This window comes from Cherax quadricarinatus, chromosome 7 (assembly GCF_038502225.1).
Source record: "Cherax quadricarinatus isolate ZL_2023a chromosome 7, ASM3850222v1, whole genome shotgun sequence".
NCBI lineage: Eukaryota > Metazoa > Arthropoda > Malacostraca > Decapoda > Parastacidae > Cherax > Cherax quadricarinatus.
In genome coordinates, this window is record NC_091298.1 from 63,715,199 (window position 1) to 63,729,711 (window position 14,513).

The 14,513-nt window shown below is 37.3% G+C and overlaps 1 protein-coding gene across 11 annotated transcripts in view; it reads left to right on the forward strand.

Annotated features, from left to right (window-relative positions):
- LOC128686940 (glutamate receptor ionotropic, delta-1) overlaps window positions 1–14,513 on the forward strand; it is a 135,461-nt gene that overhangs the window by 93,625 nt on the left and 27,323 nt on the right. For 4 of the 11 annotated variants that reach the window (XM_070082621.1, XM_070082620.1, XM_070082627.1 and 1 more), the window contains 2 exons: window positions 9,243–9,342; window positions 11,837–12,303. In XM_070082621.1, the coding sequence (XP_069938722.1) occupies window positions 9,336–9,342; window positions 11,837–12,303 (474 nt within the window). In that variant the 5' untranslated portion in view covers window positions 9,243–9,335. The other 7 variants (XR_011391698.1, XM_053774240.2, XM_070082626.1 and 4 more) reach the window with 4 other exon arrangements.

The window sequence follows — 14,513 nt, forward strand, 5'->3', positions numbered from 1 at the left end:
TTTAAAATCAGGCATAATCACAGACAACACTACAGACCACTTCCCAACCTTTCTCATAACTAATCTAGGCAAACTGCCACAACAAATTACTAAAGTAACCTTCAGACTACATAACGAGACAGCAGTTAACAACTTTATAGCAGCTATGAATAACATCGACTGGCAAAATGAGCTTGAAACATATACAGATATGAATGAATGTATAAGAAATTTTCTAAAAAAAAAAAAAAAGGCCATTGCCTCTACAACAGACATTGACCAAAAAAACTAAACAGATCACAGTAAAGAGACTGAATAGTCCCTGGCTAACACCAAGCATCCTCAAATCCATTAACACAAAGCACAAATATGAAAAACAGTATAGAATGGGTCAAATAACTAGAGAACAGTCTAAACTTCACTCGTCAGCTCTTACCAGCCTGATAAGAAGATCTAAAAAATTGTATTATGAAAATAGATGACTTAACATCAAAGGTGATATAAAAAAGATCTGGAAAACTCTATCTGAAATTCTTGGAACAAAATACCAAGCTCAAACACCCGTCCATCAGACTACCTCACTGGTACCTACCCAAATGCACTATTCCTAGCTCCAACGAACCCACTAGAAGTCTCGCTCGTCAACACCTTTAAAAACAAGGCAGGAGACATAAACAACTTGCCTGTTTTTATGCATAAAAAAGCTTCTCAAGTATTGTCACCAATTATTGCAACTCTTTTTAACAAATCCATTGAATCATCTACCTTCCCATCAATCCTCAAAATAGCGAGAGTCACTCCGATCCACAAAGGAGTTGATCAAGCTGACTTAAATAACTATAAACCAATATCTAACTTACCACTGCTCTCTAAAATCTTTGAAAAATTAATTCATAGATGGATCTATTCCTACCTCGTCTCACACAACACATTAAACCTTTGTCAGTTTGGATTCAGGAATAATAAAAGCACAAATGATGCTATCATACACATGCTAGAACTAATATATACCGCACTCGAAAAGAAAGAATTCCCGCTGGGCATTTTCATTGATTTATGTAAAGCTTTCGATGCAGTCGACCATGAACTGCTGTACTCTAAATTAACGCACTATGGTATCTGAGGCCACTCCCTTAACTACCTAAAATCATACCTTAGTAGCAGAATTCAATATGTGTATGCAAATGGTGCAAACTTTTCCACAGTAGGAGTCCCACAAGGAAGTGTCCTGGGACCACTCCTCTTTCTCATCTACATCAATGATCTACCTAATGCATCACAGCTACTCAAACCCATATTATTTGCAGATGACACTACATATCTTCTCCCACTCAAACCCAGTCATACTCGCCAACACTGTCAATGCCGAATTGCAGAAAATATCTGCCTGGATGATGACTAATAAACTTACCCTGAATACTGATAAAACCTGTTTCATTCAGTTTGGAAACAAAGCTGCAAATGTTTCACTTAACATAACGATAAACGGATCATCAGTCACAAGATTTACAGAGGGAAAATTCCTAGGTATCCACCTTGACAGTAGCCTTAAGTTCCAGACACATATACAACAAATCACCAAGAAAATCTCTAACGCTGTAGGCATACTATCAAAGATATTGTACTGCGTTCCACAATCAGCTCTCCTGGCACTGTACCATACACTCATATACCCTTATCTCACATGTGGAATTTGTGCATGGGGATCAACAACATTAAATCACCTAATAACCCAGCAAAAGGCAGCAGTCAGATTGATAATAAATTCTCACTCTCGCCAAAATACTCCACCAATTTTCAAAAGTCTAAATCTGCTCACCATTAAGAACATCCATACTTATTCATGTGCCTACTACATACACAGAACAATACACGCAAATATAAACCCTCCACTCAAACTTCTCCTCACCAACCTAAACAGGACACATAGTCATAACACAAGACACAGATCTCATTTTGATGTACTTCGTGTCCATATCACACTGTGTAAAAACTCTATGCACATAAAGGGCCCCAAAATATGGAATTCATTACCAGAAGATGTTAAAATAACCCAGTCTGAAAATCAATTTAAGACTCTTCTCAAAAGCCACTTAATCACCCTAGATTAAATGCTAAATACTCAGTCCACACATACTTATGTTCTCCCACATTATAACGTCAACAATCACTTTGAACCTTTTATCCATTGTTGACAGGAATATAATTGAATGATTGTTTTCACAAAAAACATTTTTGAATATATTAATATATCTTTTGTCTTATACAAATTTGATTCACTTATAATTAATAATCTACTGTACAACTATCATATAATTACTATCCTACTATACAACTATGATATAATTCTTAGTGTTAAGTAGTATGTAAGCCAATAATGTTAAGTCAGCCCGTAATGCCAGGCATAATAGAGGTTCTCTTGCATTGCAACCCATTATTATAAATATATAATCTCAATGTACTATTTGCAAAGACATAAATAAATAAAAAATAAATATATGGCAAGGGGTCATTTGTATTAAAACTGGTTAAATCAATATCATCACTGTGCCAAAGTGCATTTGTTACAAACAAAATGAAATCTGGTACCATTACCATAATAGAACACATCCATTATGCACCCACCCCTTACACAATTTACATAAGATATATTTACTCTTCTTCTTACTTACCTCAGTACAGTGTATACATGTCTGGTGGTGTCTGAGATAATATTCACACCCATTTATTTCTTTGCAAGTAGTACATTGAGATTACATTTTTACAATAATGGGTTGCAGTGCAATGAGAGGCTCTAATATGCCGTGCCATTATGGGCTGACTTAATTTAATGTCTTACTGACTACTTATAACTAAAAAAAATATCCTAGTTGTACAGTAGTTCTATTAATAATAAGTGAATCTAATTTATACAAATAAAAGGATATGTTCAAGTATTCAAAAGTGCTTTTTATGAGACGTGATTCAGGAATAGTTTACAGTAGTTTACAGTAGTTTTCAGTTTTCAGTAGTTTTTATTAGTTTACAGTAGTTTACAGTAGTTTACAGTAGTTTTTATTAGTTTACAGTAGTTTTCATTAGTTTACAGTAGTTTACAGTAGTTTACAGTAGTTTGCAGTAGTTTTCAGTAGTTTGCAGTAGTTTACAGTAGTTAACAGTAGTTTACAGTATGGGACTGCTACAATTTGGTGAAGGGTAATACAGGTTTTGGTAGGTATGTATACTTCTATGTGGTAATTTGTCAATATATGAGCTAGGTTGTCTAGTCATGAAGTTTTAAGATTTAGATAATTGGTAGATTTATTGGTAATTTTAAATATTGAGTATTGTGTATGTAGTCTAGGGTGATTAAGTGGGTTTTGAGAAGAGTCCTAAACTGATTTTCAGACCGGGTTACTTTGGTATTTTCTGGTAATGAATTCCAAATTTTGGGGCCCTTTATGTGTATAGAGTTTTTACACAGTGTGATATGGACACGAGGTATATCAAAAAGAGATCTGTGTCTTGTGGTGTGGTCATGTGTCCTGTTAAGGTTGGTGAGAAGTTTGAGTGGAGGATTTATATTTACGTGTATTATTCTGTGTATAAGATAAGATAGATAAGATAAGATTTCGTTCGGATTTTTAACCCCGGAGGGTTAGCCACCCAGGATAACCCAAGAAAGTCAGTGCGTCATCGAGGACTGTCTGACTTATTTAAGAACATAAGAAAGGAGAAACACTGCAGCAGGCCTGTTGGCCCATACTAGGCAGGTATGGGCCATTGGGGTCCTCAATCTTGTCCCCCAGGATGCGACCCACACCAGTCGACTAACACCCAGGTACCTATTTGCTGCTAGATGAACAGAACAACAGGTGTAAGGAAACGTGTCGAAATGTTTCCACCCGCCGGGAATCGAACCCGGGCCCACCGTGTGTGAAGCAGGAGCTTTAGCCACCAGGCACATGAATAAGTATGGATGTTCTTAATGGTGAGCAGATTTAGACTTTTGAAAATTGGTGGAGTAGGCCGGCGGGAGTGAGAATTTGTCATCATTCTGACTGCTTCTATTGTCTCACACTGACCTATGTATGTATTACATATAGTAAAGGTTATCATTCCTAGCTACTAGACCATCATTATCACTGTTATTTTGTTGTCCCTTATTACTTTGATAGTAAGCTTCTCACTACATGATCCAGTGTGGGGTAGCTTTTACACAAAGGCCTTTTCAGTCTAGGGTAATATTTACATACATGATTTATTATCCTCACTCTGAAATCCTTTCACCAGCCCTCTTCACAGGTTATTTAAACTACCTCTATAAAAAATATAACTGTATTCTAAATAGATATGTACAAAATATACAATTACATCACTCACATATTCAAAGCATAAGCCTGCACAGCATAAGCCTGCACAGCATAAGCCTGCACACCCCTGGACATGGTGAATCTGGACAAATTGCCCTTTCTTCTGATATAACCAGTGTTTTTACACACTTTAGTCACCCTGGGTATGGTGGCCACAACTTAAGTTATAAAACTCACCCCTGGGGCACACACAATGCCCAAAAAATAGAAAGAAGGACCAAGAGGTCCTTCCAGCTTGAAGCCAAAGAAGAGAGAGAGGATAGGGGACCTAGCTAAGCTCCTCCCACACCCGTCAAACAACAAAAAACTGTTGCTAAGCACAATTCTCTAGTTACCACCATTTTACCACACTTATTTTACATTTACAAAAGAAATACAACTTTATAAACTACTTATTTAAATTGTGTGTTTGTGTGTCTATAGTATAACCTATTCTATTGAGAAAAACAGGCTTGACTCAGCTGCCTTACAGCCATAAGGGTGATCTGCCCTTATGACAGTTAAGCAATCTTCCCCCCCCCCCATTTGTTCAATATAATTAGGTATTCCAGAGTAACTGTTACTTATATACATCAGTGTGTGTTGGGTATCATAGTCACGTGTCACTGACGTGTATTGTTTGCAAAGTCATGGAGAAGATTGGGAGAAGAGTGATGGAGCAACTAGAAAGGAATGAGCTTATCTGCAACAACCAGCACGGATTTCAGGGACGGGTAATCCTGTATCACCAGGCCACGGGCCTGGTGATAAAAGCTCTCCCTGAGTGTCCAGGTTCGATTTCCGGCAAGGGTGAAAACATTGGGCGTGTTTGCGTACACCGGATGTCCATGTTCACTCAACAGTAAAGTGAGTACCTGGGTGTTACTCGACTGGTGTGAGTCGCATCCCTGGACAAAATTAACCTAATTTACTCGAAATGCTCTACATAAGAAAGGGCTTTTTGAAAAAAAAAAATCATCGCTCTTATAGCTTCAGCACGAAGTTTATTCCATTAAGCTATAATTTGATTATATAATAAAGGAATAATCATTATAGAATAGAATCAACATATTCTATAACCTTTGTACACATTCATGTTGATAAAAAGCTCTGCATACGTTTGTGTTGCATCTTCTACCTCGTAGTTTCATTCCACTATTTCGAGTTATAGAATCACTGAGAATAACTTAAAAACACATAAGTAGGAACACCTAGATTAAGGAAAAGTTATGTATATGTTAAGTGTTATAAAATGAGAGTTACTAGTTTAATAAGAAGATAAAAATAGTTTGTATAAAGCTTTTTGTAATGTATATAACAGAATTAATAAGTTGTACGTGTACGTGTACTTGTAATTGTAGAAAAAATATTAAATAAAGTTGTACATGTACATATACACGTACTTGTAGAAATAAAGATTATTATTATTATTATTATTATTATTATTATTATTATTATTATTATTATTATTATTATTATTATTATTATTATTATTAAAAATAAATACAAGACAATATAACAAAGTCTCCTGAAGAAACGTCAAAAGACTGAAACTCACTGAGGTGGAATATGCTAACTGACCCTTGTGACCTGACCTTCTTGAGTATTCCACAAGTCATACCAAAGTTACCCACACCTTTCACAACTTGAACTGACCTATGGATTACACTTTTCTTATTCATACTCCGAACATGACTGTTGGAACACAAGTTGGAACATGACTGTTAGAACACAAGTTGGAACATGACTGTTAGAACACAAGTTGGAACATGACTGTCAGAACACAAGTTGGAACATGACTGTTGGAACACAAGTTGGAACATGACTGTCAGAACACAAGTTGGAACATGACTGTTAGAACACAAGTTGGAACATGACTGTTAGAACACAAGTTGGAACATGACTGTTGGAACACAAGTTGGAACATGACTGTCAGAACACAAGTTGGAACATGACTGTTAGAACACAAGTTGGAACATGACTGTTGGAACACAAGTTGGAACATGACTGTTGGAGCTCTAGTTGGAAGATGACTGTTGGAACATGACGCAAGTTGGAACATGACTGTTAGAACACAAGTTGGAACATGACTGTTAGAACACAAGTTGGAACATGACTGTTGGAACACAAGTTGGAACATGACTGTTGGAACACAAGTTGGAACATGACTGTTAGAACACAAGTTGGAACATGACTGTTAGAACACAAGTTGGAACATGACTGTTGGAACACAAGTTGGAACATGACTGTTGGAACACAAGTTGGAACATGACTGTTAGAACACAAGTTGGAACATGACTGTTAGAACACAAGTTGGAACATGACTGTTGGAACACAAGTTGGAACATGACTGTTAGAACACAAGTTGGAACATGACTGTTAGAACACAAGTTGGAACATGACTGTTAGAACACAAGTTGGAACATGACTGTTGGAACACAAGTTGGAACATGACTGTTGGAACACAAGTTGGAACATGACTGTTAGAACACACAAGTTGGAACATGACTGTTGGAACACACAAGTTGGAACATGACTGTTAGAACGCAAGTTGGAACATGACTGTTGGAACACAAGTTGGAACATGACTGTTAGAACACAAGTTGGAACATGACTGTTAGAACACAAGTTGGAACATGACTGTTAGAACACAAGTTGGAACATGACTGTTAGAACATAAGTTGGAACATGACTGTTAGAACACAAGTTGGAACATGACTGTTGGAACACAAGTTGGAACATGACTGTTAGAACACAAGTTGGAACATGACTGTTAGAACACAAGTTGGAACATGACTGTTGGAACACAAGTTGGAACATGACTGTTGGAACACAAGTTGGAACATGACTGTTAGAACACAAGTTGGAACATGACTGTTAGAACACAAGTTGGAACATGACTGTTAGAACACAAGTTGGAACATGACTGTTAGAACATAAGTTGGAACATGACTGTTAGAACACAAGTTGGAACATGACTGTTAGAACATAAGTTGGAACATGACTGTTAGAACACAAGTTGGAACATGACTGTTGGAACACAAGTTGGAACATGACTGTTGGAACACAAGTTGGAACATGACTGTTGGAACACAAGTTGGAACATGACTGTTGGAACACAAGTTGGAACATGACTGTTAGAACACAAGTTGGAACATGACTGTTAGAACACAAGTTGGAACATGACTGTTAGAACACAAGTTGGAACATGACTGTTGGAACACAAGTTGGAACATGACTGTTAGAACATAAGTTAGAACATGACTGTTAGAACACAAGTTGGAACATGACTGTTGGAACACACAAGTTGGAACATGACTGTTAGAACACAAGTTGGAACATGACTGTTGGAACACAAGTTGGAACATGACTGTTGGAACACAAGTTGGAACATGACTGTTAGAACACAAGTTGGAACATGACTGTTAGAACACAAGTTGGAACATGACTGTTGGAACACAAGTTGGAACATGACTGTTGGAACACAAGTTGGAACATGACTGTTAGAACACAAGTTGGAACATGACTGTTAGAACACAAGTTGGAACATGACTGTTAGAACACAAGTTGGAACATGACTGTTGGAACACAAGTTGGAACATGACTGTTAGAACACAAGTTGGAACATGACTGTTGGAACACAAGTTGGAACATGACTGTTAGAACATAAGTTAGAACATGACTGTTAGAACACAAGTTGGAACATGACTGTTGGAACACACAAGTTGGAACATGACTGTTAGAACACAAGTTGGAACATGACTGTTGGAACACACAAGTTGGAACATGACTGTTAGAACACAAGTTGGAACATGACTGTTAGAACACAAGTTGGAACATGACTGTTGGAACACAAGTTGGAACATGACTGTTAGAACATAAGTTAGAACATGACTGTTAGAACACAAGTTGGAACATGACTGTTAGAACACAAGTTGGAACATGACTGTTGGAACACAAGTTGGAACATGACTGTTAGAACATAAGTTAGAACATGACTGTTAGAACACAAGTTGGAACATGACTGTTGGAACACACAAGTTGGAACATGACTGTTAGAACACAAGTTGGAACATGACTGTTGGAACACACAAGTTGGAACATGACTGTTAGAACACAAGTTGGAACATGACTGTTGGAACACATGTTGGAACATGACTGTTAGAACACACAAGTTGGAACATGACTGTTAGAACACAAGTTGGAACATGACTGTTGGAACACACAAGTTGGAACATGACTGTTAGAACACAAGTTGGAACATGACTGTTGGAACACACAAGTTGGAACATGACTGTTAGAACACAAGTTGGAACATGACTGTTGGAACACATGTTGGAACATGACTGTTAGAACACACAAGTTGGAACATGACTGTTGGAACACACAAGTTGGAACATGACTGTTAGAACGCAAGTTGGAACATGACTGTTGGAACACAAGTTGGAACATGACTGTTAGAACACAAGTTGGAACATGACTGTTAGAACACAAGTTGGAACATGACTGTTAGAACACAAGTTGGAATATGACTGTTAGAACATAAGTTGGAACATGACTGTTAGAACACAAGTTGGAACATGACTGTTGGAACACACAAGTTGGAACATGACTGTTAGAACACAAGTTGGAACATGACTGTTGGAACACAAGTTGGAACATGACTGTTGGAACACAAGTTGGAACATGACTATAATAGTAATAATAATGGTAATAATAATAGTAATAATACTACTACTACTAATAATAATAATAATAATAACAATAATAATTATAATAATAATAATAGTAATAATAATAATAATAATAATAATAATAATAATAATAATAATAATAGTAATAATAATAATAATAATAATAATAATAATAATAATAATAACGATAATAATAGTAATAATAATAATAATAATAATTAGGTCAATTTTGTTCCAGGATGCGAAACAAAGGAGCCACGTAATTACGAAGTGAATTCTTAAGGAAGACAAATACGAGGACGACGGAGCACTGCAGCAGACCTACTAGCCCATGCTTGGCAAGTCTAACCCATTCATGCACCTGTCCTATATTCAAAACTACCCAAAGTCCTTATGTCTCAACAACACTGCCTGGGAGTTTGTTCCACTCATCTACAACTCTACTGCCAAACCAGTTCCTCCCTATATATATAAATCTTGATTTGTCCTGTTGTGGTTAGATGTTTTCAGTGTGTTATTCATATCCCCTGAATGGCATCTGAATGGCATCTGAATGGCATCTGAATGGCATCTGAATGGGCCCTAGGGCCATTCAGATGCTAAGTGACTACCTTGCAATTTGATGTTAGAAATCATTAGCTATGTTTTGCAGAAAAAAATCTGTGTATATCTTTTAGAAGAACATGGCTTCCAGCAGATACTGAAGGTTTCCAATATATGGGTTCCAGTAGGTACTGGAGGTTTTCAGGATATGGGTTCCAGCAGATACTGGTAATTTCCAGAACATGGCTTCCAGCAGATACTGGAGCTTTCCAAGATATGGGTTCCAGTAGGTACTGGAAGTTTCCAAGATATGGGTTCCAGCAGATACTGGTAATTTCCAGAACATGGCTTCCAGTCTAACCCAGCATAATAAAAGGGGAGCAACTCGGAGGGGGACCTCAGTAACCTCCAGACTAACGACGGGTGAGCACATAAGTCCTTCACTCTCTTCATTATTGTCTTTTAAACCAGTCGCACGTCATTTATATTTTCGATAAAATTTATACATATACATCTAACTTCATTGCTTTGATTTTAGAGCATTTAACAAGATTTGTTTAAACGATAAAATAGAATATATACATCAAGACGTGTATGTCTATTAGTGTATATACACCGAGATGTGTATGTCTTTCAGTGTATATATTGTATGTACATTTGGTATTATAGTATTTTTGAACATTGGTGTACAGGTAACAGCCTTAATGACCCTCGAGTGGTCGATAGGCTTTAAACCTAATTTACCACCCAAACACGATCAAATTTTGCTTTATATACAACAAAATGTTAAAATCGAAAAACCATTAATAATAAACATCTCTGTGAAAAGAAATACACGTTAAAACATTGTAATGTGTGTGTGTGTGTGTGTGTGTGTGTGTGTGTGTGTGTGTGTGTGTGTGTGTGTGTGTGTGTGTGTGTGTGTGTGTGTGTGTGTGTGTGTGTGTGTGTGTGTGTGTGTGTGTGTGTGTGTGTGTGTGTGTGTGTGTGTGTGTGTGTGTGTGTGTGTGTGTATGTGTGTGTGTGTGTGTGTGTGTTTCGCTAGACATGTAGACATATGGCTCAGAAAACCGACAACATCTTGGGATCGTAATACAGGGAATTCTTCACATACCAACCTTCAGTCATGACCTACTTCCACATTTGGATTTGTCAAGTGTGATACCACCTACGACTGCTGCACCTCACCTGTCTACAGTATATAAGCCACTGCTTCACACATCTGCTGTATTCTTTTCAAGATTGATGGACTGATTACCTCAACTCAAGGTTGAGAGACTGATAACCTCAAACTCTTCCTGATCTTCACCATTCTCCTTTGTATGGACTGATGAAGCCACTGTGTGGCGAATGTTTCCTCATTAAAAATACCCAAGTGTTGCACATGTGTCTAATTAATCATCACTAGTCATCTACGTCAGATTTTAATAGCAGTTTTGTAGTGTCTATATGTTACACCCTTTTGTTCATTTTAAGTACTGTTTCTTATCACAATGGTATACTTTTACATGTTATTTTTGCTATTTCATTTAATATTATATTCAGGAGTAATTCCATTAGTAGCTAAAATGGATTTACTCGACTTTATAATATTATCTGGTCGTATTACTTAGCTTTATATTTAGGTAGGTCGTTTAATTAGTGTCAACTGCTGGTGACCTGGCCAAGCACCAGTAGGTGTTTTGAGCTGCTCAACCCCTGTTCCGACCGAGACAAAGTGGGCTGGTAAAGCCTCACAGAGTTCAGTTCATACCTTCCTTTGGACCAGGAAGGGTCGAGGGAAGTATCCACCTCTAAACCACCTTTCGCCTCCCTAGAAAATCCCAGGAATTTTCGGGAGCTTACTGCTAAGACTTATCTCGGTTGGAGAAGGCGGTTGAGAAGCTCTTAGAGAAAGTGAAGCCAAGTGAGCAAGCCTCTGTAGTGTATGAGGACTTATTGTAAAGTGAACCCTATCATAAGAAATCTATTAATGTGTTAGAGTTTTTAGGCAACGCCTGTGCATGTGCATATACTAATATTTCGTGACTCACTCAGAGCCATTTGTAAATACTAAACCCAGTACTGTGTTGTTTTAATGAGGAATGGTAAAAGTATTCTACTCATAGTGCAAAATATGAAGGTGAATTTAAGTGATTATGATTATTAATAAATTAAATAGAAACTAAGAAAATTCCTTTTCCTCTGAAGTGAGTACCTAGACGTACTAAGTTTTTGTTACGAAAAGCACTATAACTCAGGGACCAACTGACTATGTTCGTAACACTATATCAATGATCTATATTTTAGGTACACCGATAATGACCACCTGTTGGAGTATGGTGGTGATGGTGCTTGTGGTGGTGGATGGAAGCCTAGTGGATGGAAGCCTAGAGAAGAGAAGGCCAGTAGTGGAAGCTTGGCCTCCTGAAGAAGCCTCCAGGGAGGTACTCCCGTCTCCAGAGGGCCCTCCACATGCACTTCCTGACATTCCATTTACAAAGTTTAGCAATGACACTCTGAAAATTCTCTCCCAAGACAAAGAACGTGGGAGTCTACCAGATGAACACCTTCCGTATACGAACGGCTCTTCCCTAAGCAGGAGTCTGATAAGACGCTGCTGCCGGAGGCAGTCTGTGGAGGAGCCCTTGGAGTCACTGAAGGAGGTACTGACGAGACTGGTGATGCAAGAGATGAATCAATGTGACTTGGTAGTGACTTACGACCTCCATTACTCCTTCCTCCAGGATGTTGTCACTCTTGCCAACGTCAAGCAGGTGAGATCATATACTCTTACATTCATAAGAACATAAGGGAACACTACAATAGGCCTCCTGACCTATATTAGATAGGTCCAACCCACACCCACCCATATATCTGTCAAACCTATATTTAAAGCTACCCAAGGTTCTTTCCTCAATGACACAACCTGGGAGCTAGTTTCACTTACCAACAATTCTATTGTCAAACCAGTACTTCCCTATATCCCTTCTAAATCTATATTTGTTCAACTTGAATCCATTTCTATGAGTCCTGTCTTGGTTAGGTGTTTTCAGCATGTTGTTTATATCAAATTTATTTATTCCTGTTTTCCAACTGTTCAATCATATTAGAAATTATGTTGGGGATTTTTCACGTGTACACAATGTCGAATTAATTGACCTTCCACCCACACAACTAGGGAGAACTCTACACAAAAATCAAATTGTAACTTTCTGATGTATGTTAGTCTTGTGGGACTCTAGAGACACTCGGGTCGTTTTTAACATTTAAATATAAATAATTATCACAAAGACCACAGTAGAAATAAGTCACTGACTTTTTTGGGTTATCCAGGTTCCTACACATGTGCTGCTATGTATGATATTTTGTGTATACCTGAATAAACTTACAATACCCCACCTTCAGGGCCACCGTCTCAGCTTCCCAACTAACACCGGGATCCTGGATTAGTAACAAATGATTCCTATTACCATTACTTGTCTAATTACCATAACCTGTTTTAATACCACATTTACTATCTTAGAGTACTCTTAAATTCCTTGTACTGCCAAATAACCTCAAGTATAACTACCAGGGCAATATTGAATCCAAATAACTGTTCTTAAAATTTAATACTTGAAATAAACATTACTTTTTCACTTTTTTTTTTTTGCTAATTAATCTTTATTTTGTAATCATTATTACTTACTAAAATTTTATTAAACACCATATTTACTACCAGTCAATTTTATTTTTGTACATTAATCATTATTTTATACTTCCCATAACATTTTGTTGCCAAATTTTCAAGTTTGTATATTCAACTCCAACCTTTATATTATCCTTTGTACCTGTGTACATGTGTACCTTTGTACCTGTGTACCTGTGTACCTTTGTACCTGTGTACCTGTACCTGTGTACCTGTACCTGTGTACCTGTCTACCATCTTACTATCATATTATAACCAAGTCATTGCCATTGTTATTTTTTAATTATTATTCTTTTGGTACTTTAATTTGTGAATTTTATTTTGTCAATTTAAATCTAGTTATACTCTTGATCTTGTTAACAACCTATACCAGACCCTAGTGCAATTGTTCTTGTTAACAACCTATATCAGACCCTAGTGCAATTGTTCTTGTTAACAACCTATACCAGACCCTAGTGCAATTGTTCTTGTTAACAACCTATATCAGACCCTAGTGCAATTGTTCTTGTTAACAACCTATACCAGACCCTAGTGCAATTGTTCTTGTTAACAACCTATACCAGACCCTAGTGCAATTGTTCTTGTTAACAACCTATATCAGACCCTAGTGCAATTGTTCTTGTTAACAACCTATACCAGACCCTAGTGCAATTGTTCTTGTTAACAACCTATACCAGACCCTAGTGCAATTGTTCTTGTTAACAACCTATATCAGACCCTAGTGCAATTGTTCTTGTTAACAACCTATACCAGACCCTAGTGCAATTGTTCTTGTTAACAACCTATATCAGACCCTAGTGCAATTGTTCTTGTTAACAACCTATATCAGACCCTAGTGCAATTGTTCTTGTTAACAACCTATACCAGACCCTAGTGCAATTGTTCTTGTTAACAACCTATACCAGACCCTAGTGCAATTGTTCTTGTTAACAACCTATACCAGACCCTAGTGCAATTGTTCTTGTTAACAACCTATACCAGACCCTAGTGCAATTGTTCTTGTTAACAACCTATATCAGACCCTTGTGCAATTGTTCTTGTTAACAACCTATACCAGACCCTAGTGCAATTGTTCTTGTTAACCTATACCAGACCCTAGTGCAATTGTTCTTGTTAACCTATATCAGACCCTAGTGCAATTGTTCTTGTTAACAACCTATACCAGACCCTAGTGCAATTGTTCTTGTTAACAACCTATACCAGACCCTAGTGCAATTGTTCTTGTTAACAACCTATATCAGACCCTAGTGCAATTGTTCTTGTTAACAACCTATACCAGACCCTAGTGCAATTGTT